General features: G+C 37.1%; 1 protein-coding gene across 3 annotated transcripts in view; it reads left to right on the forward strand.

Moving 5' to 3' along the window:
- Cc2d2a (coiled-coil and C2 domain containing 2A) overlaps positions 1-13,091 on the forward strand; it is a 100,783-nt gene that overhangs the window by 83,038 nt on the left and 4,654 nt on the right. For all 3 annotated transcript variants that reach the window (XM_076864550.2, XM_076864552.2, XM_076864551.2), the window contains 5 exons: positions 340-543; positions 4,811-4,900; positions 6,124-6,237; positions 8,065-8,199; positions 12,225-12,347. In XM_076864550.2, the coding sequence (XP_076720665.2) occupies positions 340-543; positions 4,811-4,900; positions 6,124-6,237; positions 8,065-8,199; positions 12,225-12,347 (666 nt within the window). The remainder of the gene's footprint in view (positions 1-339; positions 544-4,810; positions 4,901-6,123; positions 6,238-8,064; positions 8,200-12,224; positions 12,348-13,091) is intronic.

The raw sequence follows: 13,091 nt of genomic DNA on the forward strand, positions 1-13,091 counted from the left end.
CTCCATTTCTTGGGCTTATCAATCAGAATTAGTATGCCATAGTTTGTTTTTTATAGAGTATTTTAATATTCCCAATGGTTTCCACATGGCTGCTTTGCCTGTTTACTACTTTCTTTTAATCCTATAGAATGTATATTTTAAGTGTTTAATAAATCAGTCTAATTAATTATAAATATAATTAAATAAAGCTGCAGGGACACCAAGATGTGATGGCTTTATAAAGATTCACTTGTCAAGCTTCCCAAACCACACTAAATAGTTCATGCTGTCGCGTCCACACATGTACCACTTTGTCTCCCATGATCATATGTTAAACCCATGGAGTCTTTCTTTTTGAAGTTTGAGTCTCAGGAAGATGAGAAATTGCTTCAAGCAACAGAGAAGTTTCAAGCTGAATGTGCCTTAAAGTTTCCAAATCGTCAGTGCCTTACAACAGTAATTGATATAAGTGGAAAAACTGTGTTTGTTACCCGGTATCTCAAACCTTTAAATCCTCCTAAGGAGCTCCTTAATGCCTACCCCAGTAATCCACAGGCAACAGCAGTAAGTACTCATTGCCAATTATGATATTATTAACAATGTTTTAAAATTTCAATATATTGCCACTGTACCATATTTCATAGTATTTAAAAGATATTTCCTGGGGCTGGGGTTGTGGCTCAGCAGTAAAGTGCTTGCCTAGCACATGTGAAGCTGAGTTCAATCCTGAGCACCACATATAAATAAATAAATAGATTAAAATAAATAAATAAAATAAAGTTTAAAAAATAATATTGTATTATAAAAAAAATTTCCTATATCAAGATCATTGGTGATGAAAGTAATGATTGAGACTTTTTTATTGCCACAGGGCTTATTTTCTTTAGAAGAGTCTGCAGGTCCCAGGGATGACAATAAATAATCCTTAATTCATTCTTTCAATTAATAATTTGAGTGTTTACTAAGTCCCTGGCATTATAATAGGTGGTGAATATTTAAGATTTGAGAAGGTATTTTGCATTTTTCAAAATGTCTTATGTAAACATGTCTTCACTGTATATTCTCAGTAACTTAGGTTATGACCCACAAGGCCTCTAGCTTTAGAACTCATGTACTTTCTATTATACTAAAATAACTATTTGGTACTATGCTTACAGCTAGAAGCATTGTTGATTAAAATTAAGCAAAAAAAAATTATTTCAACAATTTAAGCATTTTCAGCACTTAGGTCATCACTCCAAAGGACCCACACACTAATATACACATTCCATTTGCTGACTTCAAAGCACCACGTCCATCACAAACTCATGAACCAGAAGCCATATGTTAAACAGGACATTTACATGAGTAACCCATAATGTTTTTGGAGAATGGGCAGCATAGGGAGTGACTGCTGCTAACAGTCATTCACATAAAGATTTAGAAATAAGATTTTTTTTAAAATGTAGATATATTTAAAAAAAAAAAAACTTGTGTTCTACATGTCATTTCTTCAAGTAATTTTTATTGGAAACCATAATAAGGACTTCTATTCTGTCTAGCAGAGTGATGTACAGAATATTTCTCCCAGTAGAGAACATTTACAAGTGATAATACATTAAATGTTTCAAATATTTTAAAAATCATGGCTGAAACAGAAGTAAAGTGAAGGGGGCGGGGGAGCGGTGAGAAATACAGAGACAAGAAACAAGAATGCAAAATTCTACAAGGGCGAGGGCTTGAAATAGTGTCTGCTGTCCTTCCTGACAACTAGAGCCGAGTTTCAGTGAGCGGCAGGCTGTGGGAGATGGGAGACCTAGAGCAGGCTGGAAGCTTAGAGACTCAGGTGGAGATGAGTGAGGGTAATGACCTTAAGGGATAAAGTGGGAAGTCCCTGCCCTGAGAAGGAATCCAGCTGCCTAGCTTTGCCTCTGGATGAAAGACAAATAGGTCCCCCCCCCCTTCATTCCCAGCATCCCTCCCCTGCCAAAAAGAGTCTTTCCGGAGAACTCCTAATCGTTAACCTGTATTTACTCACATGTGGAATTACAGTTTATATTGTCTGTAGGACCCAAAAAACTTCAACCAAAAATTTAGTTGAAAGTATTCACTTTTGGTAACAATCCCAGATCCCCGTCAAAAGCAAATACAAATCCTTCTAGAAGAAAGTCATTTCATCTCAATGAAGAAATAAGTCACCATAAAGAAGGTTAAGAATTAGCATAAACAGAGTTGGGGTTATGGCTCAGTGGTAGAGCACTTGCCTAGCACATTCAAGATTCTGGGTTCGATCCTCAGCACCACATAAAAATGAATAAAATAAAGGTATTGTGTCCAACTACAACTAACTAAATAAATAAATAGTTTTTAAAAAGACTTAGCATAAACAATAAGCCGACGAATCTGGCCACAAAGACTATAGACAGATTTATCAGTACAGGATGTAAAATAAATATTGTTTTTAGTTAGCTTTTTCACTGCTGTGTCTAAAAGACCCACCCAGAACAACTTTAGAGGAGGATAAGTTTGTTTGGGAACTCACAGTTTCAGAGGTCTCAATCCACATACATCCTGCTCCATTCCTAGGAGGAATAAAGGTGAGGCAGAACATCATGGCAGAAGAGTGTAGTGGAGGGAAGCAGCTCATGTGCTGATCAGGAAGCAGAGAGAGACTCCACTCCCCCAAGTGCAAATATATACCCCCAAGCCACGCCCCCAATGCCCACCTCCTCCTGCCACACCACACCTGCCTCCAGTTACCACTCAATTAATCCCATAAGGGATTAATTCACTCATTAATTTAAGGTTCTCACAAGCAGTAATAAAAAATACAATAGTTATAATTAGAAATTAAACAGAGTCAGTGGAACATTAAATACATAGTTAGTGAACTAGAATGCACATGCAAACAAGTTACTTGGAATACACACAGGCATGGGAAGATAGAAAAGAATGCTTAGAGGCAGGGGACATGCAGGAGGAGGTCCAAACTGTGTAAAATGGAGTAAGATGATACTCAAATAGTCTAAGCCAGGAGTTTCCAAGACAATCCTCTAATTCAGGAAGTCCAGTAAATACTAAGCAGGATAAATAAAAAGAAATCAAAATCTAGGCAGAACATAAAGATTAAGATAATCTTAAAAGCAGTTAGAAAACATAGATTATCTACAGAAGAAAAATGATTGGAATAACAGACTTGTTAGTTGCACAATGAGCCAGAAAAGAAGACTCTTGACAAGGCTTACAAAATAGCCTTTTGTCAAACTAGTAGTTGATAGTCAGGGAAACTGTCCTTCACACAAGTGTTGTGAGAATCACAACCAAAAGATTCTTACTAAAGGAATCACAAAACGTATGGTCTGAACATGAAAGGAAAATCCTAAATAGGGCACACAATACTTGGTGAAGAAATGGGAAATTGTGAGTGAATCTACAACATTGACATGTGGTGTGTGTGTGTGTGTGTGACCCTAGGTCCTTGTGCATGCCAGGCAAGGGCTCTCTACCCATGAGCTGCACCCATAGTCCACACACACTATCTTACAAGCCATAATAATAGCAATGTGGGTGAAAAATAGATACAACAAAAATCATGAAAAAAGTGTGAATGTGTCAGGACAGGGCTGATGAGAGTATTTTAATGCCCTTGTTATTCTTCAAAATAAAGGCAAAGATGCTAACTTTAGAATTTCATTTAAATATACATATTGAAATTTCTAGATTAGCCCCTGAATAAATGATAAGGGTGTATTTAACTTCTAAACTAGCAAGAAAGAAAATGGGGTGAAGAGAGTTGGAGAGGAAAAAGAATCAGAAAAAGTATGGAAAGTAAAAATACAGAATAAGATGATAGGAATAATGTATGACAGAAATAAGTACAAGTCAAAAAGAAAAAGAAAAATGTAACCACATTAAAATTGAGAACTTGAGGGGTTGAGGATGCAGCTTAGTGACAGAGTACTTGCCTAGCATGTGGAAAGCCCTGGGTTCAATTCTCAGTGGTGGGGTTGGATTGAGAACTTGAGTTTATCCAAAGACACCATTAAAAAAATGAAAAATCAAGCCACAAATCAGGAGATATTTACAACAAATATACAGAAAGGGACAGACACAGAATAAAAGCCAAAAAAAGTCCTCTTACATATCAGTATAAAAATGTGCAAATTTGGAAATGTGCAAAAATTCAAACAAGTAGAAACATGGATAGGCCAATAAACATGGCATGATAACCTTGCTAAAAATTTTTAAAATATGAATTATAACTACAAGGATGTCCAGATCTTGGTTCTTAAACACCATCCCCTCAGAAGTGAACCAGACTCTTTGGAGAAATGCTGCCTTTAAGACTGGGCTAAGGAAAGTACACCATGACCAGAAAAGTACACCATGACCCGGAAAGTCCTGTTATACCCGAAAGTGAAGAAGTGGAGAGGGAGAAAAAAAAAGACCAGGACACTTCAAAGGGACACAGAAGCCAGTTTCTTCATCTGTGAAAGATAAATAATAGCCATAATCTTCTGCATAGAATGTCTGGCGAGGATTAAGGTAATACAATACCAGGTTCATAATGAGCATCACTGTTTGTGAAATACGAAACTTACTTTAAGAAATGCGATAGGGAGGGGGCTGGGGTTGTGGCTCAGTGGTAAAGCACTTGCCTAGCACATGTGAAGCCCTGGGTTCAATCCTCAGCACCACATAAAAAAAAAAAATGAATAAACAAATAAAGGTATTGTGTCCCAAATACAACTAAAAAAAAAAAAATTGAAAAAAAGAAAAAAGAAATGTGGTAGGGTTTGATGCTTTCTATTTTTTTGGAAACCGTTTTTTAAAGCTGATCTTGTGTCTACAGGAACTGGTAGCTCGATACGTGTCCTTGATTCCTTTCTTGCCCGACACTGTTTCATTTGCCAGTATCTGTGACCTCTGGAGCACGTCTGATGTAAGTTGCTCTCCCTCTCAGGGAGAGGTTTACTAACTTGAGCTAACTTAGCTGAATCTCTCTAAATGGCTTGCAAGTCATCTTCAACTGGAACATTCGTTTGCCATCAAAAATAAAATATATTTGACCATATGAACTAAAATTCTGAAGTATTTCTCTCCCTGGTTCAATTATCCCAAAGTTCCCAAGTTAAAAAAAGAAAGAATAAAAAAATGACACTTCAGATGTCTTAATGCTGAATTGTCCATCTAACATTATTACTTTCATATACTGAAGTATATGAAGACTTAGCCCAGTCTTAAACAAATCAAAATTGCACTCTATATTATAATTGGAAATGGTATATTCATTAATTCATGGACTTCTTAAGGCATGTCATATCATTATTTATTTAGGACAGTCACCTGCGACATACCAGGCCTAAATGTGAGCAAAATCTCCACTTTCATGGAATTTACAATTGATGTGTGGTGCATAAATTTTCAAAGGAATCGTAGGTAGTACAAAACAAACATCACAGATACTCATTCTGTTTCTGAGTCTCATGTTGCACTTTTTGCATTACAGAGTATTATACAGCTTCCTTTGAAGGATAGTACTACATTGAAGAAATCAAGTACACTTTATAGTTTTTGTTCCCCAGTATATTTTGGCAACATGAGCTTTGATAATTTTAGAAATAAAATTCTATAACCTTGAGGGATCTATAAGAAGCTATGTGAAGACTAGAACAGTTCATGTACCCTAGAGGCAGACTGGCCATACCACTGCCTGGGGACTGCTTTATTGATCTGTGCCTCTACTTCCTCCTCTGCAAAAACTTGGAAACAAGAATACTTTCCTTAAAAAGTTAATCTACGATGAAATGAATTCATGCATAAAATATACTTTAAAAAATCAATTATCACATAGTGAACTTTCATTTATATATGAGAACTAAAACTTTGAAATTAGTGTCTTCCCTACCCCACCCCAATCACACTCTGTGTTAATTCTTGAAATCCACATTGAAAGCATCAGTGTTAAAGAAAACGTCATGTTCACCAGAAGTGTTTTTGCTGTTTTAAAGATTATTAACACAGGATCAACATTTTGGGAAAGATTTTAAAAACAAGTCTCATGCTTTAAGAAACTAATTTCAACTATGACTTACTAAAATCTGCATGGCCAATCCAGAATGAAGCAGTCAGTCAATACAACATTTTTTTTTTCTTTTTTGTCAGCAATTTCTTGATCTCCTGGCAGGAGATGAGGAAGAGCATGCAGTGTTGCTATGTAATTACTTTCTGTTCCTGGGTAAGAAGGCCTGGCTGGTGATGGGCAATGCTATTCCTGAGGTAAGACACTTAGGCTGGCTTCAGCGAAGAGTGTATTTGTCTAACCCACTTAAATGTTAAGGTCATGGCTAGAACTTGTTTTCATAATAATTCTCTCAGTTTCTCAGAAAGTAGCCCAGAGATACCTAACTACCATTGGTAACATATGAAATGGTTTAACAAGGTACTAGCGACCCTACAAAGTACTTCTAATTGTTTTTTTTTTTTTTTAAAGCAAGCCCAGAACTTTTACCATCCAAAGTCCTCATTTAACAGTCCTTTTAGTATAAGCTTTCCCTGTCCATATTCCTGAGCATTCTGATTCCTTTAGGAATCGCATGTTCTGCACCCTAAGGAGGGAAAAGGATTCAAAGCAGTGTGGTGAGGCGAGAAATCTCTCCTTTCATGCCCACTGCTTCTATGAGATGTATGCTAACTTGGCAGGCAATGGGGCAAGCCAGATAACCCAGGAGCAGAGAAAAGAATGTTGACAGCTATATCATGATGTTAGCATTGCTATTTTTATGAAATTGCAGACATAGTGACTATCTGAATTTCAGCCACAGAAAATATCCCCCAAATTTGGGCAATGATGGGTAATTGTGGATCCAAGGATAGAAATTTCACATGGGTTGAAGCAGATTACCCAAAGAATATTTCAAAAAGAGGCCATAGAGGTCAGGTACAAGGACGCTCTAGGAATCCCTGAGAATTAGATAGCAAGAGTTGCTGGCTAGCTCAAGGGAAAGAAGAGTAAACTCAGAAGCATAAGACCTGTGTTCAAGGTTCCATGTCTACACCTCATTAGCCAAGTGACCCTAAGCAAGTCACTTCACAACTTGAAGGCTATTATAAATAAGCATATTGTAAAGTGAAATCATGCATAAGCAATAAATAAATAAATCATTGTAATAAAAGAATCTACCAATACACAAGTATTGTGGGCAAAAAGTACAAGTCCCTCTTCAGGCTCCAACCCCAAGCCCACTCTCCTCCAAGTATCGTCACTTTAACAGTTTGGTAGGTATCATTTTACGCCAGTAAGCTTTCCATCACGGTGACAAAATAGCTGAGATAATCAACTTATAAGGGGGAAAATGTATTCTGGCTCATGATTTTAGAGGTTTCGCTCCTTGTTGGGCCTGTGATGAGGCAGGACATTATGATAGGGAGTGAGTGGTGGAGCAGAGCTACTCACCTCGTGGTGGCCAGAAGCAAAGAGAGAGTGCTTTGGTGATAAACCCCCTCCCTCCAAAGCCACAGATGAAGGATCCATTCATAAGATCAAAGCCCTCAGGATCCCATCATCTTCCAAGGCCCCACCTCTGAACACTGCTGCACTGGGGACCAAACTTTAAGTATGTGAGCTTTTGGAGGACAGTAAAGATTTAAACTATAAGACCTTTCAAATCTTCTATGCATGTACCTAATTACAAATATGAATCAAATACCTTACTTTATTCAAAATAGTATTCAAACATAATCAGCTTTCTTGATGCCTGGCATCAAGAAAAATGGCAATTTTACTGACTCTAACAAGAAATGCCAATGACTGCTTATTTCCACTAATGATAGTTCATTCGTCAACCAATTGTAAAATATTCTGGTTGGGTGACTATTGTCTTTATTTGGTCACTATACTAATATCAGACACAAAAAATTTCCCCAAAAAGTTGATTTCATTTTTAAAGTCAGTACAACTCAGAACTTCAAATTAATGTTTTCCATTCACCATGGGATTTTAAAAATTAGAGGCTCAACTAAAATAATGAAACATCTATGCAAATTACTATTGACTTTACTTACATCATTAATTGGAAACTGTTTTTAATGGATATTTCCCTTCAGGGTCCAACTGCCTATGTGCTAACTTGGGAACAAAATCATTATTTAATATGGAATCCTTGCAGTGGACATTTTTATGGACAATTTGATACGTTCTGTCCTCTGAAAAGTGTGGGCTGTTTAATTGGTCCTGATAATGTGAGTAATGCCATTTCCTTTTAAACGTGGTTGGTTGATTGTTGATTTCTTTTCTTAAAATTGATCAATTGATTTAAATATCCTATATATCCAAAAACATTATATAAATACACACACACACACACACACACACACACACACACCTGAAAAAATGTGGTGGCAAGAACAGTGGCAAAAGTAGTCATCTAAACGGTCCTAAATAAAACTTTTCACCTCACCTGCAGAGAACCAGAATGAAATTTTAAAATATGGGATTTAGATTTAGAGAACCTGAGTTTCTGCCCTGGTTCTATCTCCAGTTTTCTGTTCTAAAATAGCATGTACAATGCCTAACCCATAGTTCTTTAAAAACTAAATAAAGATAACTTATCTCCTAAGAAGAATGGATTTCTTTCTCTCCCTCCCTTTCTTCTTTCTTTGCAGTACAGGGGATTTAACCTAGGGTCTCACACAGGCTAGGCCAGTGCTCCACCACTGAGCTATACCCCAACTCCCTTTTTCTTTTTTAAAGGGAGATGCCCAGGTACTACTATAGAAATGATTCTGTCATGGGCAGGGTGGGTGATTTTATTATGAAGGATACTGTGTAAAGCAGTGTTTACAAATATGAGTTAAGGGGTCAGACTGCCCGAGTTGAAACTCTTTATCATTTACTAGTTGTGTGAGCTTGGGGAATTTCTTAATCTCTCACAAACTGTGTCTTCATTGATAAAACAGAGGTGATAGTGGGGTCATTGCTTCTAAATAGAAAGTGACAATAAAGTGGTTGTGGGAAGTATATGAGATAACTGATGTGGAACACCTGTCACATACTAACAATGCACCTATTGTTGGTTGATTGTGTTTATACTCATCATGTACTCACTGCTCTCTGAACTTTGTGTATGTCAGTAAAAAGTGTGCAGATATCTCCAATACATGTGTTTTTATTTATAAAGTATATATATATTTACATGTGTCTCAATATTTTATATTACACAAAAAGCACTTTAAAAATAAACATAAAAAAATAGAAGATCTAATATTTTCTTCCCATTCTCTGGAGTGTGTACCCTACTTTGAAGAAAACTTGGTTTACTTTTAAGGCTACAGCTAAATCAGAGGTAATATATGCCAAGCGTCCATCAAAGTACCTGCCTTTCATGGTGTCCAGCAAATGGCTACTCCTATTAATTTTATTTCACATTATTACAAATGTGAAAATAGTACTGTGGAGCACTATGTTTATGTTAATTATTACTTTTAATCAAAGTCTTTGTCATAATCATAAGTGATCTGTTAAATTCCTTCTAAGTTTGGGGTATCAAAGTTATTAATAATCAAACAGGGTCAATAGGCATTGAAAAATCCTTTGAAGAACTTTTTTTTTTCTTTCAAAACTACTGTTAGCTCTCAAGACCACTACTGTATGGTTGCCCAATTCTCCTAAAGGCAGTGACAGGGGCTCATGATGTGCACCCCAGTGGCAGCTGTCCTAACCCTGCTCTAAGCCTGACTGTTCCCAGTGGAGGACACATTGTGGTTGCAATGGCCTGGCACTCTCAAACCTCACCTGCTCTCTACCCCACCACACAACCTCTTTGGATGATAGTCCTTTCTCTCCTTCACTCCTTTTCTAAGAATTAAGCTTCTCCCCTTTCCACCATTCCTACTCCAAGACCTGGCTCTCCCAATTGACTCAACTTCCCTCTAGATGTTTTTGCCTCTCTACCTATCTATTTGCTCCAGAGTCCAACAATTCTAAATTATGCTTTTTCCAACCTGAATGCACTCTGAACTGCTACTGCCTGCCTTTCCTTTCCTTCTAGAATTCTTCAAATACTAGTTATAACTCTTCTTCCCTTTGTCAGTACTCAGACCTTAACCCACCATAATCTAGCTCCTCTTTCCTGACATTACTACAAAAATTAAACTCAACAAGTACCATTGTCTTGCTAATAAATAAATCCAATGGCTTATCCTCATTCCTTTCTTCTCTCCTTTTCCAAATATGTAACACAGCTAATCCCTTCTTCAAAAAAAATCATGTTCCCCTCCTTGGTTTTGTTGATAAAGGACTAATGTTTTTCATTTTTTTTTTTTTTGCAAAAGCTTCCTCCCCCCGCCCACTGGCTTTTTTTCTCCTAAAATAAATAAATAAAAGACCATAAAGATTCCATATTGAGATTTTTCCCAGGAGTACACCTATTATTATTAACTATGATGCTATATATAAAACAATAGGTGTGATCCTGAGAGAAATCTAAATACAAGTATTCTGGGTCCCATGTAAAAGTCCCTCTCAGGTTCCAGCCTCAAGACCACTCTCCTCCCAGGCATAGCCTTTTAATTGCCGCTGCTCTTATCCTCATCTGCTTTTTCCACCTTGCTCACTCCTTGACAGTCACTTTGTTCTCCATCAAACACATCGAGCACATATTGCCTGCCGTTTTCCCCATATAAATGACCACCCTCCCCTTATTAAATATCTTTGTAAATTTTTCCTTTTTTATTTTTGCATTTCTGATTGAAGGTCACTTTTGTAGGGAGAACTTCCCTGTCCACATTAAAAGTTCATGTTCCTGCCTGTTTGTTTCTCCAAAGCCTTCATAGTTATTGCCACATTGATAACAACAAAAACACATTCCCAACCTAAATAGATTCAAACATTTATTCCCATGGGTCTGTGAGTCAGCTGCGAGGGCTGTGTTAATGGAGGGAAGGTGGGCAGCTCGGCTTCTCACTGCAGACCTCTGAGTATCAGGGAACAGCTCTGCTTCATGTGCTTATTCTGGAACTTGGGAAGAGGCACAAATGGGCAAGCAGGAACACACAAAGCCTTTTTTATTTTTACATACTGATAAACATTTATTTGAGTTTCTTTTTCTGAAACCTGCCTGTTTACACACAAAGCCTTTTAAATGTATACTGACACTTCCATTCCAGTCTACTGGTCAAAAGTCAAGGGGCAGGGAAGGCTGTTTTGTCCCTTACAGTGGAAGGATCTTAACAGTAACATGAAAAAGGATATGACAATGGGACTAGGGATCACTCTTCCACCTCACTGTCGTGTGGTACCCCAGATGTTACTTGTTGATTTATTTGCTGTAACATCCCCTTAGACCCATGAGGGTAGAGATCATTCACTACTCTATCTCCCATGACTAAGCAGGTACTGGTTAAATATGTTGAGTGAACATTGAATAAAATTCTTGAATACACTGCATGAACAAACTGACCACTCATGCAATCACTTAATACCATGACTATATGCTAGGAGCTCTGCTAGATGCTAAAGGTACTATAGTGAATAAGGGACACAGCCAATGTCCTCAGGCAATAAGTGTGGTGAGGACATGGATGAATAGATAGGCAATCAGAAACAATGATAAATAATAAAAAGAGCTAACAACTATTGAGCACTTACTGCATACCAGGCATTGTTGTAAGAGGTGCAGATGAATTAACTTATTGAAACCTCTCAACCTTCTGAGATTATTACTATTTTTATCCCACTTTTATGGAGGAGTAAACTGTGACACACAGAAGTTACATAAACCATCCAAGGTCACACAGTTGTAAATGTTGCAAGCAAAATTCCAACACAAGTGATCTTGCTCCCCAACCAGTATGCTACACTGCCTCAACATGACAAGTGTCATCTCAGAAACTATGAGTGGCATAGAAACAAAGAAGTGGCCAAACAACTCAATTAGGAGGCTTTCCAGAAAGAGCACTGTCAGGAAAGTCTAGTCTGTGTTCTAAAAGTGTTCACGTTTCTTACCATCAGGAACTACCTTATTTCACCAGACCTATAATCAACAACTTCAGATATTAAAAAAAAAAAAAGTGAAAAATGGCCAATGATAACTGTGAAGCCCTGATTGTAAAATGGGTACAATTTTTAAATCACAAAATGACAAAAGGGGCAGCCTGTGGAACACCTGGTGTCTCTGCTGCCCCTCTATAATCATACACACATACATGCATGGGTGTGAACATATGTATCTGCTAACCTATATGCTCATGTAATTGTCTTTTTTTAGATTTGGTTTAATATTCAACAATATGATTCTCCACTAAGGATAAATTTTGATGTCACCAAGCCCAAGCTGTGGAAATCTTTTTTTTCAAGAAGCCTTCCATATCCTGGCCTTTCCAGTGTTCAGGTATTATTCTTTTATTAAGACTTATGAGGCTAGGTCTGTAGCTCAGTGGCAGAGTGCTTGCCTAACTTGTGGGAGGCACTGGGTTCAATCCTTAGCACCACAGAAAAACAAATAAATAACTGCATTCTGTCCATCTACAACTACCAAAAAAACAGACTTATGGACAAGAGATTAAGGGATATGAAATCATTATACCAAGATAACTAGGTTCTTCTTGACCCTCAATTTTATTCCTAGGTATTTAGAACAGAATTTGCTTTACAGACTATTTGAGCCAAATTCACACTAAGAAACACACTTTTACATATATGAGACAACTAGTAAATACATTTTAGACACGTGTAAGAAAAAGTCATGATATAAAAAGCCCCACGACACAAAGCACCACAAATTATATTCGACTTCATTTTTTTAAGTACTGGTCTCAATTTACTAGATTGATTTCACAACTATGCCAATGAAACGTGAAGTTAAATTGCAGGTCCAGTCTACTAAAAGGCTCATTTACTCAAGAGAGTGTTGGCCTGTAAGTGGTTAGCATGAGCATTGTTCACTAAAACTTTTGTTTCATTTGATAGCTAGATATGTTATACATTACTAGGTTTGTGAGATAAAACATAAGTATTTTTACTGTGGCACAAATCTTTGGAAAAAATTTTAAAAATTTTGCCCTAGAGAAATCCTCCCATAAGTCAGAAAAGTGAAATATGAGATTTTTCACAGCAACAGGGTTTAAAATAGTTT

This window comes from Callospermophilus lateralis, chromosome 8 (assembly GCF_048772815.1).
Source record: "Callospermophilus lateralis isolate mCalLat2 chromosome 8, mCalLat2.hap1, whole genome shotgun sequence".
Taxonomy (NCBI): Eukaryota; Metazoa; Chordata; class Mammalia; order Rodentia; family Sciuridae; genus Callospermophilus; species Callospermophilus lateralis.